Source organism: Procambarus clarkii, chromosome 85 (genome assembly GCF_040958095.1).
Source record: "Procambarus clarkii isolate CNS0578487 chromosome 85, FALCON_Pclarkii_2.0, whole genome shotgun sequence".
In the NCBI taxonomy this organism is placed as follows: Eukaryota; Metazoa; Arthropoda; class Malacostraca; order Decapoda; family Cambaridae; genus Procambarus; species Procambarus clarkii.
Genome location: NC_091234.1, coordinates 15,330,632 through 15,344,408, shown reverse-complemented (window position 1 = coordinate 15,344,408; position 13,777 = coordinate 15,330,632). Strand labels below are relative to the sequence as shown.

The following is a 13,777-nucleotide window of genomic DNA, read 5'->3' as shown; positions in this document are numbered from 1 at the left end:
CATATTTTAATTTGTGAATGTGAATAGTTTAAATTGAGTTTAAGTGAATATTAATATGAATAAGAATATGAAGTACATAGAGTAGACAAGTAGACTCCACTTGTCTACTGTAGAAGTCTACTCTACTCTAGTCTTGGAGAAGACTCGTGTTGCACTACCCTAGAGGGAAGGGTAGGGAGAGAGTTATCAGGGGGAAAACGCCAAGCCATTACGACTATATAGCACTGGGAAGGCTCAGGATAAGGATTTTGGATACGACGGAGGGAAGGGAATAGTGCCCAACCACTTGGACGATCGGGGGATTGAACACTGACCTGCATGAAGCTACCCCTAGACTGAAGCTGTACCCCTCAAGAAAGTGATTGTGATGGTCGCCTTTAATGCCTTAGTGAATAAAACTGAGGCAACAGATGCCGTCTAGTGCCTCGGTAAATAAAACAGCCGCTCCACCTGGTGTCGACCGCTGCATTTGCTATGCAAATTCTCTTTTTCCGCTAAAACTCAGACGAAACCCGCTATTTTCCCCCCTCGCTGGTTTTGGAGTGCTTTGATGCCACCGCTGATGCTGGCAACACTGCTGATTCACTCGCCTGCTTCCATCCCTGCTAGCCAGCAGGACCTGTCCCCTACTAGCCAGCAGGATCCGTTCCTACTAGCCAGCAGGATCCGTTCCTGCTAGCCAGCAGGATCCGTTCCTGCTAGCCAGCAGGATCCGTTCCTGCTAGCCAGCAGGGCCCGTCCCCTGCTAGCCAGCAGGGCCCGTCCCCTACTCACTTACGATAGATGATAACTGACTGTAATCAATTCTCAACCTCGACCATTACAGAATACTGAACGGAAATATACCTGGCACCTTTGACCTGCTAGACAAGACAGGTGTGTACACACCTGTGTAACATGACTACACAGGTGTTACCTGTGTGTACAGGTAACTCATGCCTGTACGTTAACTCTCAGGCTACATATTTTCTTTCCAAAGGCCCGGTTCCAATCACTTTTAGTGTTAACTTCGAATCATTGCGCCCAAAATAATCAAGCCTTCATGGGAGATAATTTCAAATGGTATTTCTGAACCAATCATAATGCTCCAGTGTATCAGGAAATGTTCAACTTGACAGCTGTCAATCACCAATCCGTCAGCAACATTGTCAGAATATAAAGACAGGAGAGCTTAACATGGTCACAATTATTTTGCCTCATTATAAACATATATCAGATACATATGTTCTGTTAAACAAAAATTTTGATACTGGATCAAATCAGCATAATATCATACATTAGTAAATCATTCAAATCAAGAATCCACAGTCAATTATACTTAACAAAAGATACAACTTAAACATTTGAATGAACAAATCCAACAATGTAATTTGTTGAATATTTTAAACGAACATAAAAAAAATCACCTCTGTCAGTCCCACAAAATCACTTCCACATTAGTTACTCAGGCGGATGAATCACTGTTTGGCTTCTCTCCCAATAAATTTGGCTTCACTCGCTCAGTTGATAAGCACCACGATTGCTGAGCTCTTTAGCAAATTACACCACTGGGAAAATTATCTTGGGAATTATTGATTCGCTCCACTCTGAGTGGAAGATGACGAATCATTCGAGTTCTCTCACGTATCACTTCAAAAGCACTCTCATAAAACCCCCAAACATGACTAGTTTGAACAAATCCACAAGAGCCGTGATGAGGGTTCGAACTTACGTCAGGGATGATCCCGGACGCTGTCTTAGTCGACTACGCTGGGTGCACTTGTAAGAGTGCCGGGTGCAAGACTATAAGCGTTAAGAGCAAGATTCCGTTATACAAGATAACGCAATTATAAAAGTGTATTACTGGTGTTGCCCTTAGTAAATTACCGAGAGCGCCGAGAAATTAATGTCTGCTCCGGCTTACTCTGAACTGTGTGTTGAGACGGGAACAATGTCTGAGGATTGGGAAGGAGACGGTGATTAGTGGTGGATAACAGCGTTTCTGTCTAAACGAATAGACATTTATGGGGAAGTTTAATGGTATAAAATAGTCGGTACATTGATGACCAGACCACACACTTAGAAGGTGAAGGGACGACGACGACGTTTCGGTCCGTCCTGGACCATTCTCAAGTCGATTGAGACTTGAAAATGGTCCAGGACGGACTGAAACGTCATCGTCCCTTCACCTTCTAGTGTGTGGTCTGGTCAACATACTTTAGCCACGTTATTGTGACTCATCGCCTGCAGTCGGTACATTGTAGATACGGAAACTCAGAAATTTCCAAGAATTAAATATTGAAACTTTGAGTCGTAAGTAAAAAGAATATTAACTTGAGAGTTTGCTCTCCTAATTGGTGTTGTTGTTGATGATATAAAAGTTCATTGATCTTAGATATATAGAGGTATACTATGCTATTGACCATGTCGTAGCTCAGTCGATTAAGGCAGCGTCTGGGATGCTCTCGGACGTAGGTTCGAATCCTCGTCACGGCCCTTGTGGATTTGTTTATACCCAGAAGTGATGATCTGTATTCTGTTTCCATAGATGAAGTTGCTCGTGTGAGTGTACTTTGGGTTGATTGGGAATTACTTCCGGTGGGTTGATTAGTAGGGATTTCCGGTCCACGCAGGATTGGCAAACTCAACCTTAACTGGGCTTTTGGTCGATGCTCATGAGTATGAGTGTTTATGAGGAGGGTACTGCAGGGTGGGCCCATAGGGTGGGCCCATAGGGTGGGCCCATAGGGTGGGTCCATAGGGTGGGCCCATAGGGTGGGCCCATAGGGTGGGCCCATAGGGTGGGTCCATAGGGTGGGCCCATAGGGTCGGCCCATAGGGTGAGAGGAAGAGCTAGGACACATAGGGGTGGACACAAGAGGTTTAGACACATATTGTATCCTTTGAGTCTGAAACAGATAGTAAAAAAAATCTACTACATGACTATATTTTTCACAAGAATATATAGGAACCTCATAATTTGATGCTATTCTAAATTCAACTTATGGGAAAATGTTTAGAATTTCTCTCGTTTCTTCAAAAGATATTTTAAAGAAATTACACTGAATTTGCTTATGCAAGCGAAGAGTAATTTTGGAAACGTTTTCAATAGTTACCTGACAACCCGTTCTCGCACTTTCTTAGTCAATATTGACTTATTAAATATGTGCATATGTGACATACTAAACATACTAGTTTACCTTGAAAAGCTTCATAGAAAACACCGACCTTACCTAACCTTCTTAGTATGTTAAGATAAGCATCTTATTGCTTCGTAATTACAATTATTACTTAACCTATACCTATAATAGGTTTATTACTTATTATTTAACCTATACCTATAATAGGTTAATTGTAATTACGAAGCAATAAGATGCTTATCTTAACATACTAAGAAGGTTAGGTAAGGTCGGTGTTTTCTATGAAGCTTTTCAAGGTAAACTAGTATGTTTAGTATGTCTCACATGCACGTATTTAATAAGTCAATATTGACTATACGAAAGTGCGAGAATGGGTTGCACCCGAGACACAGTAAAAGTCCTCAGGCGCCTCACCCCGCATGTTCTGCCCCACACTTGGAAATATCTCTACAGGAGAAACAATTTACTAGTAATACTCTGGACCCTAAGAATACTCTGGACGGAGGTAATACTCGGGAAGCCGTCAAAACTCAACTCTCTCTCGGTATTCTGGACGCGGACATTACTCTGAACGGCTTTAATATTCTGGTCGCTGGCAATATTCTGGAGATTAGCAGTAACCTCAAAGCTCATAAATGGGCCGATTAAACCAATTAAAGAACGGGATGTAATTCGGTACAGATACCAAGAGGGGTATACACACACACACACACACACACACACACACACACACACACACACACACACACACACACACACACACACACACACACACACACACACACACAGTTTCAAAGGTGGATTTGATAGAGCCCAGTAGGCTCAGGAATCTGGTACACCAGTTAATTGACCGTTGAAAGGCGGGACCAAAGAGCCAGAGCTCAACCCCCGCAAACACAACTAGCTGAGTACACACACACACACTCACACACACTCAAGACTGCATTGAGATCGGCACAATCAGAAAATGGTTGGCACAAGTGGCCCAACCGCTTGGGCCACTTGGCTTTCCCGTTGTGAATGTCATATATCGCCCGCGTGTCGGTAGCCTGCAAGTTTGAAGGGCGCCGCTTGAGGAAGAACTCCTACAGGAAGTTTGCAGAGTCTTTCGCTGGCTCGGAGAGTCTTGGAGGAACGTGGGGAGGACGTTCTTTTGAGGAGGAGAACGTCAGGAAAAGTTTTATATGAAACATGCTAAAAAAAAAAGCTTTTGAAGGAGGAGGTATGGATGAAAACCTTTATCCTTTATGGGTATGTGTCAGATGAAGAGCACTTCGAAGGCTGTTAGATGAAGAGCACTTCGAAGGCTGTTAGATGAAGAGCACTTCGAAGGCTGTTAGATGAAGAGCACTTCGAAGGCTGTTAGATGAAGAGCACTTCGAAGGCTGTCAGATGAAGAGCACTTCGAAGACTGTCAGATGAAGAGCACTTCGAAGACTGTCAGATGAAGAGCACTTCGAAGGCCGAGAGAAGAAGAGCACTTCGAAGGCCGAGAGAAGAAGAGCACTTCGAAGGCTGTGAGTAGAGGAGCTCTTCGAAGGCTGTGATCGGTAGAGGAGAAGAGGCGGAGAGCTGAGGATGAGAGGTGAAGTAAGAGATCTAAGTAACCGAGTGCTATAAGTGAGGGCTAGTGTGTACATGGGAGAATAATCTAAAGTGGAAGACCACTGAGAACTAAGGATAAGGCTTTGGGATGGGACGATGGGAAGGAATGGTGCCCAACCACTTGTGGACGGTCGGGGATTGAACGCCGACCTGCATGAAGCGAAACAGTCACTCTACCGTCCAGCCCAAGTGGTTGCGCCCTGAGAGCGTTAGGCTAGTCCCGACCCAGGAAATTCGTGCCCAAAATTCTATATAAAAATGTTCTGCTGTCTAGTAACAGATGGACTAACTCGATATAGTCGAGGGTCAAGTCCCAAGCATGAAGCAAGAGGGGTCCCGGTGCTCCTTGGCGCCTTGTTTGGTAAACAGTTCGTGAAGTCATCAATTAATCCAACCCCTTATTCAGGACTTAATTGCCACTATTCAAATCATATTATAAATGCAACATCCTACCTTTACAATACACTACACCACATGTACACATAGTGTAACTAGCTAGCTAGGAGCTCCAAATAATCTTACCTCTGGCAGGGGACTAAACCATCCTCCATTTTCGATTTGAATTAAGTAATATGACTTCATCCCTAAAAAAAATGCAAACACTCATTTCTTACCGCCATATCTATTTATCTAACCATATAATTGCCCCAATTACAATTCTCATGGAACTCATTCTGCCGGAACAACCGTGGACATCTTAGAGAGAAAACTAGATCATTTTCTCCAAGGAGTGCCGGACCAACCGGGCTGTGGTGGGTATGTGGGCCTGCGGGTCGCTCCAAGCAACAGCCTGGTGGACCAAACTCTCACAAGTCAAGTCAAGTCAAGCCTGGCCTCGGGCCGGGCTTGGGGAGTAGAAGAACTCCCAGAACTCCATCAACCAGGTATATGTGGGGCCTGCGGATCGCTCCAAGCAACAGCCTGGTGGACCAAACTCTCACAAGTCAAGTCAAGTCAAGCCTGGCCTCGGGCCGGGCTTGGGAGTAGAAGAACTCCCAGAACTCCATCAACCAGGTATATGTGGGGCCTGCGGATCGCTCCAAGCAACAGCCTGGTGGACCAAACTCACAAGTCAAGCCTGGCCTCGGGCCGGGCTTGGGGAGTAGAAGAACTCCCAGAACCCCATCAACCAGGTATATGTGGGGCCTGCGGGTCGCTCCAAGCAACAGCCTGGTGGACCAAACTCTCACAAGTCAAGCCTGGCCTCGGGCCGAACTTGGGGAGTAGAACAACTCCCAGAACCCCATCAAGCAGGTATCAACCAGGTATGATGATACCAGCTATCAACCCTACGACCAGACGTAGCTATCTACGTCTGGTCGTAAGTGGCTCTCTTGCTATATCAAAAGTCTATTTCAAGACTTCGAAGGGCAATTAAACATTGAAAAGCTGAAAAAATAGAGCAAATAATATTAATGTTTACTCAGTGAATATTAGCTGGAAGGCTAACAGGAAGTTATTAATTAAAGTTCAGGATTTTCTTTATCCCTCGTTAACGTGCACATCTTCACATTGCTCACAGCAATACAAATATTTATTTTATTTTATTTATTTTACAAATTTAATTAATTTTATAAAATGCTGTAGAATATGAGAGTGGGTTGCCATGGAGAGGACAGGAGTGGGTTACCCAGAGATGACATAGGCAATCTCAGGCAAGGGGAGAGAATTATCAGGGTGAAAGCGCCAAGCCATTACGACTATACAGCACTTGGATGGGATCTATCTTGAGGTTATCTTGAGATGATTTCGGGGCTTTAGTGTCCCCCGCGGCCCGGTCCTCGACCAGGCCTCCACCCCCAGGAAGCAGCCCGTGACAGCTGACTAACACCCAGGTACCTATTTTACTGCTAGGTAACAGGGGCATAGGGTGAAACTCTGCCCATTGTTTCTCGCCGGCGCCCGGGATCGAACCCTGGACCACAGGATCACAAGTCCAGTGTGCTGTCCGCTCGGGGGGAGTTGTGTAAAATCCTGGTTTGTGCCTCGGAGAGGCTGCAGGATCCAGTAAGTTCAGTAGAACTTCGGTTTCAACTCTTTTGACCATGTCGTAGCTCAGTCGATTAAGGCAGCGTCTGGGATGCTCCCGGACGTAGGTTCGAATCCTCGTCACGGCCCTTGTAGATTTGTCCAAGCGATAACTCATCTTAAGAACAAGTATCAAATATGCTGAAGAAACGATAGTTAGACGATACCTAATTAAGTAACAAATACAATACAAAATATAGAAAATACAGCAAAATTTAATAAATTCAGAAATTAAGGCTTTAATTGGTCTAAATGATAATTACTGTACCAGTGTCACGGGTCGTAATGAGCACAATTAGTCACGTTATTGCGAAAAACTCTAGATTTTTGGAGAGTGAAAAGCAGATGGTAATTTCGTTACGTAGGGAACTGATGGTGTTTGGGCCCCCTGGGGAGTCCTGTCTAACTCCACTGGATGAGTTTGGGAATATATCAATACTGATTATGTTTGTTTCTGTGTGTGTGTGTGTGTTGTTTTATCTAAGTTTGTGTCTGTTAGATTGTTAATTTGTCTGCTTCTCTCTCTGTCTCTGTCTGTCTGTCTCTGCCTCTCTGTCTCTGCCTCTCTGTCTCTGCCTCTCTGTCTCTGCCTCTCTGTCTCTGCCTCTCTCTGTCTCTGCCTCTCTCTGTCTCTGCCTCTCTCTGTCTCTGCCTCTCTCTGTCTCTGCCCCTCTCTGTCTCTGTCTCTGTCTCTGTCTCTGTCTCTCAGTGTCTCTGTCTCTCTGTCTCTCTGTCTCTCACTCTTTGTCCCTCTCTCTCTCTCTCTCTCTCATCAACTATTCTATTTTCCGTCTAGCTCGTCAACTGCGGTACAGGCAATTGGTCCCATCCCTCATGGCGAACCAACAGGAAATTTCTCTCAAACAAGGTTGCCGCTTGGCACTATTTTTCATCCTCGGACTTTATGCTGCATCTTTCCGACCTTAATTCTCGACTCGGCAACGAAATTAGGCCCCGTTAGCAGACAAAATTGGCTAACGAAGTGCTTATGAAGAAACGAGCTTGCGGCTCCTGTGTTCCTGGTGGTCGGAATGTGGTTAGCAGACGGTGTTCGTGTGATGGAGATTCGATTCGTTTGTGATGAAGAAAGAATACTTGTAGTTTATTGGTGATTTGCCAGAAATGTCTGCAAAATGATTTTTGCAGACTTTTCTGCAAATAAAAATGATTTGCAATAAAATTATTTATATATTAAAGCTAATTTCCAAGGCACTCAAAATGATTTTACAGACTTTTCTGCAAATAAAAATAATTTGCAAAAATTATTTATATATGAAAGCTAATTTCCAAGGCACTCTTTGAACCATATCTTAATTTATCAACCGACTGAAGAATATTCAGATATGTCCATCAGTTGACGTATATCAGCAGTAGAGTTTATAAGCGTATGGACTCTGGCACAATGTCTGTGTAGGCTCTGGACGCGAGCTCATTGGGTATGGAACCTACTTACAGCTTGGGGAGTAGAACAACTCCCGGAACCCCATCAAGCAGGCTCTCACGAGAACTGGCTCACTCATCTTTACCATTGATGGTTATCTTGAGGTTATCTTGAGGTTATCTTGAGATGATCTTTACCATTGATGGTAGCATCAGGACGAACACTGAACTGCTCAGTAACTTCGTATCTGTTCAGATGACGCAAAATTGATTCGCCTTACCAGCACCAGAACAATGACTGGAAACAGACTGTTGGAGCAATCAAGACATGTTCAGGTCCGAACAATGAAATGTTCTTCTATAACATAGTCAATGTCCAGACTTTAACACTTGTGTTCTAATATTGTAGGATAGAAAGAATTGAACTATCAGGGGGAAAGCGCCAAGCCATTACGACTATATAGCCCTTGGAAGGGGATCAGGATAAGGATTTGGGATGGGACAGGGGGAAAAGGAATGGAAGAAAGAATGGGTTATTGAGAGGAGGGATAATAAGAGGAGAGGATTGGGATGAACTCCAAGCTGAGAATTCGATCCAATAGTGTTGCTAGGGGGGGTTTGCCCCCCCCCCCCTCCTAGCAATCTATCGTCAATTCTACGTCAACTCTGTGATTCATAACCTGTTACTATGTACATATTCTCTATCATACTGTTATTTTTTTCACTGTATTATATGTTCATTGACGTGTAACTTTCCTTCTCCGCCTTGGCTTAACCTTGTAACTACCGAGACAGGTGATTGGAGTAAGGCGGCCATCTTTTGTGACGTCAGATACCCACCAAACTCCCCTGAATCATTTAGTCGACTTCAGGCGCTCGTCTGGGGAGGATGTCCGCGTCTCCTCTCGGTAAACTGCTCCGTCAGTTTGGGGAAATTTGTGGGTTTGTGTATTATAGTTTTTTATCGTTCTCTGCTTTTGTAATTTTGGTGTCCGAGTTATTGACTTTGTTTAAGCGTTTTGTTGATTTTATTATTATTATTATTATTTTACGTGTTCAAAATAGACGTTTTGGAGGTGTTAAAGATTTTGTTTAATTAAATTAATTTTTTTTTTTTTTTTTTTTGCTGGTGGAGGGGGTTTTTTTTTACTTTGATCTTGTTTGCTTGTAATTACATCAATTTTTTTTTTTTTTTTTTTTTTTTTTTTTTTTTTTTTTTTTTTTTTTTTTTTTTTTTTTTTTTTTTTTTTTTTTTTTTTTACACACACACCTGTCTGTCGGGGATAATTCAAATACCTTAATTAAGGTGACAGTATATTTGCATATATATATATATATATATATATATAAACAGTACATTTACTAACTGTAAACAATTAGTTTGTTTTGAATGAGTTCGTGTTATATTTTGTTTGTGGACCATCTGTGGTGAGTGATAGGGGTAGTGAACCTGGGGTCAGATTTACGAAGCTGTTACACAAGTACTTACGAATCTGTACATCTTTCCTCAATCTTGACGGCTTTGGTTACATTTATTAAACAGTTTACAAGCATGAAAACTTGCCAATCAATTGTTGTTATTGTTATAAACAGCCTCCTGGTGCTTCGGAGCTCATTAACTGTTTAATAATTGTAAACAAAGCCGCCAAAGATTGAGAAAAGATAGACAGGTTCGTAAGTGCTTGCGTAACTGCTTCGTGAATCTGGCGCCAGGATCCTAGCACTATGCATGCCTTGCCTCCAGTTATCCGGCTCGGAATATCCTGGTGTATCCGCACACGGAGTTTCTCGCTGAAATCGCCCGGATTTTCTCGAATGAAATCCAATTGAGAATCCAAGAAGTGGATTTTTAGACATTTTGCATCTCAAATTTTTATGAACTCAATTATTCACAAACCTTTACTTTTAAATTAAGAAACCAATAAACTTGTATTATTAACACACACAGATCACACTAACGTGATGCATCAAATGAACAAATCCACAAGGGCCGTTATCTTGAGATGATTTCGGGGCTTTAGTGTCCCCGCGGCCCGGTCCTCGACCAGGCCTCCACCCCCAGGAAGCAGCCCGTGACAGCTGACTAACACCCAGATACCTATTTTACTGCTAGGTAACAGCATAGGGTGAAAGAAACTCTGCCCATTGTTTCTCGCCGGCGCCTGGGATCGAACCCAGGATCACAAGTCCCGTGTGCTGTCCGCTCGGCCGACCGGCTCCCATACGAGGATTCGAACCTCAGTCGTAGTTCGTAGTTGTAGCTCAGTCGATTAAGGCAGTGTCTGGGATGCTCCCGGACGCAGGTTCGAATCCTCGTCACGGCCCTTGTGGATTTGTTCATTGTATTAACATTGTTAATATTTTGTTCAAAGTCTTGAAGTGATGGAATTTATTCAATGCTAACAATGTTTTTGCATTTTTCCGTAAGTGAAGGAGTCTTAAAGTGATGAAGTCTGAGAATGTTTAACTTTGAAGTCAAGAACGAAGTCAAATATCTTGGTACAGTTGTTTAATACTGAGTTAACATTGTACTTATGCCTATTGTAAGTCAATATTTTATCCCAGTTATAAAATATTTCATACTTTTCTTTTGCGAAACAGCATTATGCAATCTGAAAAAATGGTGTGAAAGTAACGTTGAAAAGACTTGGAAGGACAAATAAAGGAGTTAACTGAGGCTTAACGAGGTGTGAACCAGTCTGAGTGAACCAGGACATAACGAGGGGGCGCCAGCGAAGTCAGTGAACTGTGAGCCAGTCTGAGTGAACCAGGACATAACGAGGGGGCGCCAGCGAAGTCAGTGAACTGTGAGCCAGTCTGAGTGAACCAGGACATAACGAGGGGGCGCCAGCGAAGTCAGTGAACTGTAAAACAGATTTAAATGTGTAAATCAGATGACCAAGTTCTTTGAAATAAATGAAAATAATCTGTGAGAATGAGAAGACATAAACAAAGCCATTACAGTACAATATCACAGCTGAAACAGTGACAAACATCGAGGACAAACCTCTGTGCTTCTGCCCAAACCCAAATCAGTGAAATATAGGAAGATACATTAAACTTAGCGAAGTAAACCCATTTAAAATCGGCAGTAGGCTGAAACCAGTTTGCGTCCTAACTATAGTAAGAATCAAGAGGTCACAGATCGCTGGTGTGGCCCCAGGGAGTGTGGCCCTAGGGAGTGTGGCCCCTAGGGAGTGTGGCCCCAGGGAGTGTGGCCCCAGGAAGTGTGGCCCCAGGGAGTGTGGCCCCAGGAAGTGTGGCCCCAGGGAGTGTGGCCCTAGGGAGTGTGGCCCCAGGGAGTGTGGCCCCAGGGAGTGTGGCCCCAGGGAGTGTGGCCCTAGGGAGTGTGGCCCCAGGAGTGTGGCCCCAGGGAGTGTGGTAGTGGAGCGGCCACATCTCACCATGGATCCCGCCAGGATTCTGCAGATTATCACTAACAGCACCTGGATGGGTGAGTTGACTATCTTGACACATTTGTTTCTTATCCTGTGTCTGGCCATCAGCCAGGCTCTCAGGCTCTCATTCTTCCTCTCCATATATAACATAAGCCTACAGGAAACTGCAGAAGGCCTACTGACCCATGCGGGACTAATTTGCATGTATACCCAACTACACCCGTGCATGTATTTGTCTAACATGAGCAACTAACTCTGCCAACAGTTTCATTGATCAACAGCGGCGTTACCAAAAAAAGTATTTACAAAACATTTGCTCAATATCGGATTTGAATCAATTTTTAATTTCCTCTCCTTTATATTTGATCATTATATCAATACTTTCATATATTGGAGGGGTACCACCTCTGGTGCAAGTGTAGGGACCCATAGCCTCGGAGAAGAAAATAGAGAGTACTCAGAAGACCTTGTGGATCCTCACTGAACACTTTTATATTTTCTTCTCCTACCACCCCTATTCTTTTAGGTATGTGTGTATATTTATCTAACTTTATTTGAAAATGTCATTACACAAAAAATTCATATATTTGTTTTTCTATTTGTATACTTTAGTCATGTCCTCCCTTACATTTAGTTTGTCTAGAAAATGTAAATTAAGTAATATAAATATATTATTGTTTGAGGCAAATTCCTAATGCACAGAATTAGCTGTTTATCAAAACTCTTGATGCTCTTAAACTCATTTTTAACAAATTAAGAGTCTGTATAATTTTATTATTAGAATTGAAAATTTTGCGGAGGTTTAAGTTCTTTCTTAGTGATAAAGACGTTTATATGTTTGGTAAAGACAGTACGGCCCTGAATAGTGTCTTAAAGCACCCTGCTTGTCTGTCTGTCTTATCAGTTATCATGACCTCGAGATTTCAAGGAATTACGAAAAGCTACAATGAAATTGAAGCATTACCATTATATCCAAAATAGAAACGGCCATAGTGATATAATGTAAAGTGCGTTTATGGGGATACTTGTCTATCTATTTTAATATTCTAACTAGTGTATTGCACTATTTTAGACTATTTTCTTCGTTCTAGTGGAATAGTTTGTCCGTATATTTATATCGGGAATGTTTATATTGAACTTTTTGTCAGTATTTAACATTTTACTGATTAAAATTCAGGTTCACGTAGACAAGTTGTGCTGATTAAATTTAAGGTTTTAAAATGATCTAAAATTTTTACACAACGCTGACTGAACTCCTTCAGGTTGTCTAATGTGAGGTACAAGAACGGCATGTCGTATTCCAGTGTCTGGAGTTGTGGTAAATTCGATCCATCCTTCTGAAATAATATTTATAGTAACTGAACAAATCCACAAGGGCCGTGACGAGGATTCGAACCTGCGTCCGGGAGCATCCCAGACACTATTACTGTTTATAGTATTTGGTGGAAAGTACCAGTATGTAGTGATGGACCACCAATCAAATGATTTTTATACTTTTATAGACTCTGGAAAAAAGTTAACACTTAAATATGCCTAGGCCTAGAAAAGCACGTATATGTATTTATTCTGGGGAGTGAGTTTTCAGTTGTATATAGTCCTGGGGACCATTCAGGCTTGTTTGCACATGTATTTATTTATACAGGATGAGTTACATTCTTTGGCCAACGATACCGGGTATTAGGTCTTGGGAGTGTCAGGTTAGGTTAGGGAAAGTCTGGTCTCATATTTGTTGTATGTAAAAAAAAATTTAGAGTTTGCAGGCGATGAATCACAATAACATGGCTGATGATATGATGATATTCTTATATAAGTATGGTTATAATCTTTAATTTTTTTTTCATCATTTTCTACCACAGACGTGGCCAGACATTTACAATGCTAACCAGCATATATACATTTTTTTCTGTCCTCTATGGACAGGGTTAGGGATGTGTTAAACATATAGTTCAAGAGTTTATTGTACAATCAATCTTTAATTAAAAGGTGGTTTTAATAATACATTAAATGGCCTCGAATAATTGCGTTCATGACTTTAGCCATTCTATAAAAGTTACTCTCAACTGGATCGATAGTTAGAGAGAAATGTCCGATCATTGGTTTGATGGCAAGGGGAAAAGCCACATTTTTCAACATATAGTTATCTTGATTCTTGAGGTTATCTTGAGATGATTTCGGGGCTTTAGTGTCCCCGCGGCCCGGTCCTCGACCAGGCCTCCACCCCCAGGAAGCAGCTCGTGACAGCTGACT

The 13,777-nt window shown here is 42.4% G+C and overlaps 1 protein-coding gene across 9 annotated transcripts in view; it reads left to right on the top strand.

Annotated features, from left to right (window-relative positions):
* The window catches only part of LOC123746729 (putative neural-cadherin 2), a 256,472-nt gene that overhangs the window by 104,869 nt on the left and 137,826 nt on the right, over positions 1–13,777 (top strand). Inside the window, exons 1-2 of one of the 9 annotated variants that reach the window (XM_045728467.2) lie at positions 8,950–9,074; positions 10,734–11,586. The exons of 6 other annotated variants lie outside the window; for them this stretch is intronic. In XM_045728467.2, the coding sequence (XP_045584423.2) occupies positions 11,538–11,586 (49 nt within the window). In that variant the 5' untranslated portion in view covers positions 8,950–9,074; positions 10,734–11,537. Of the gene's footprint in view, positions 1–8,949; positions 9,075–10,733; positions 11,587–13,777 lie in introns of those variants that run through there. 2 more of the 9 variants (XM_069316741.1, XM_069316740.1) reach the window with 2 other exon arrangements.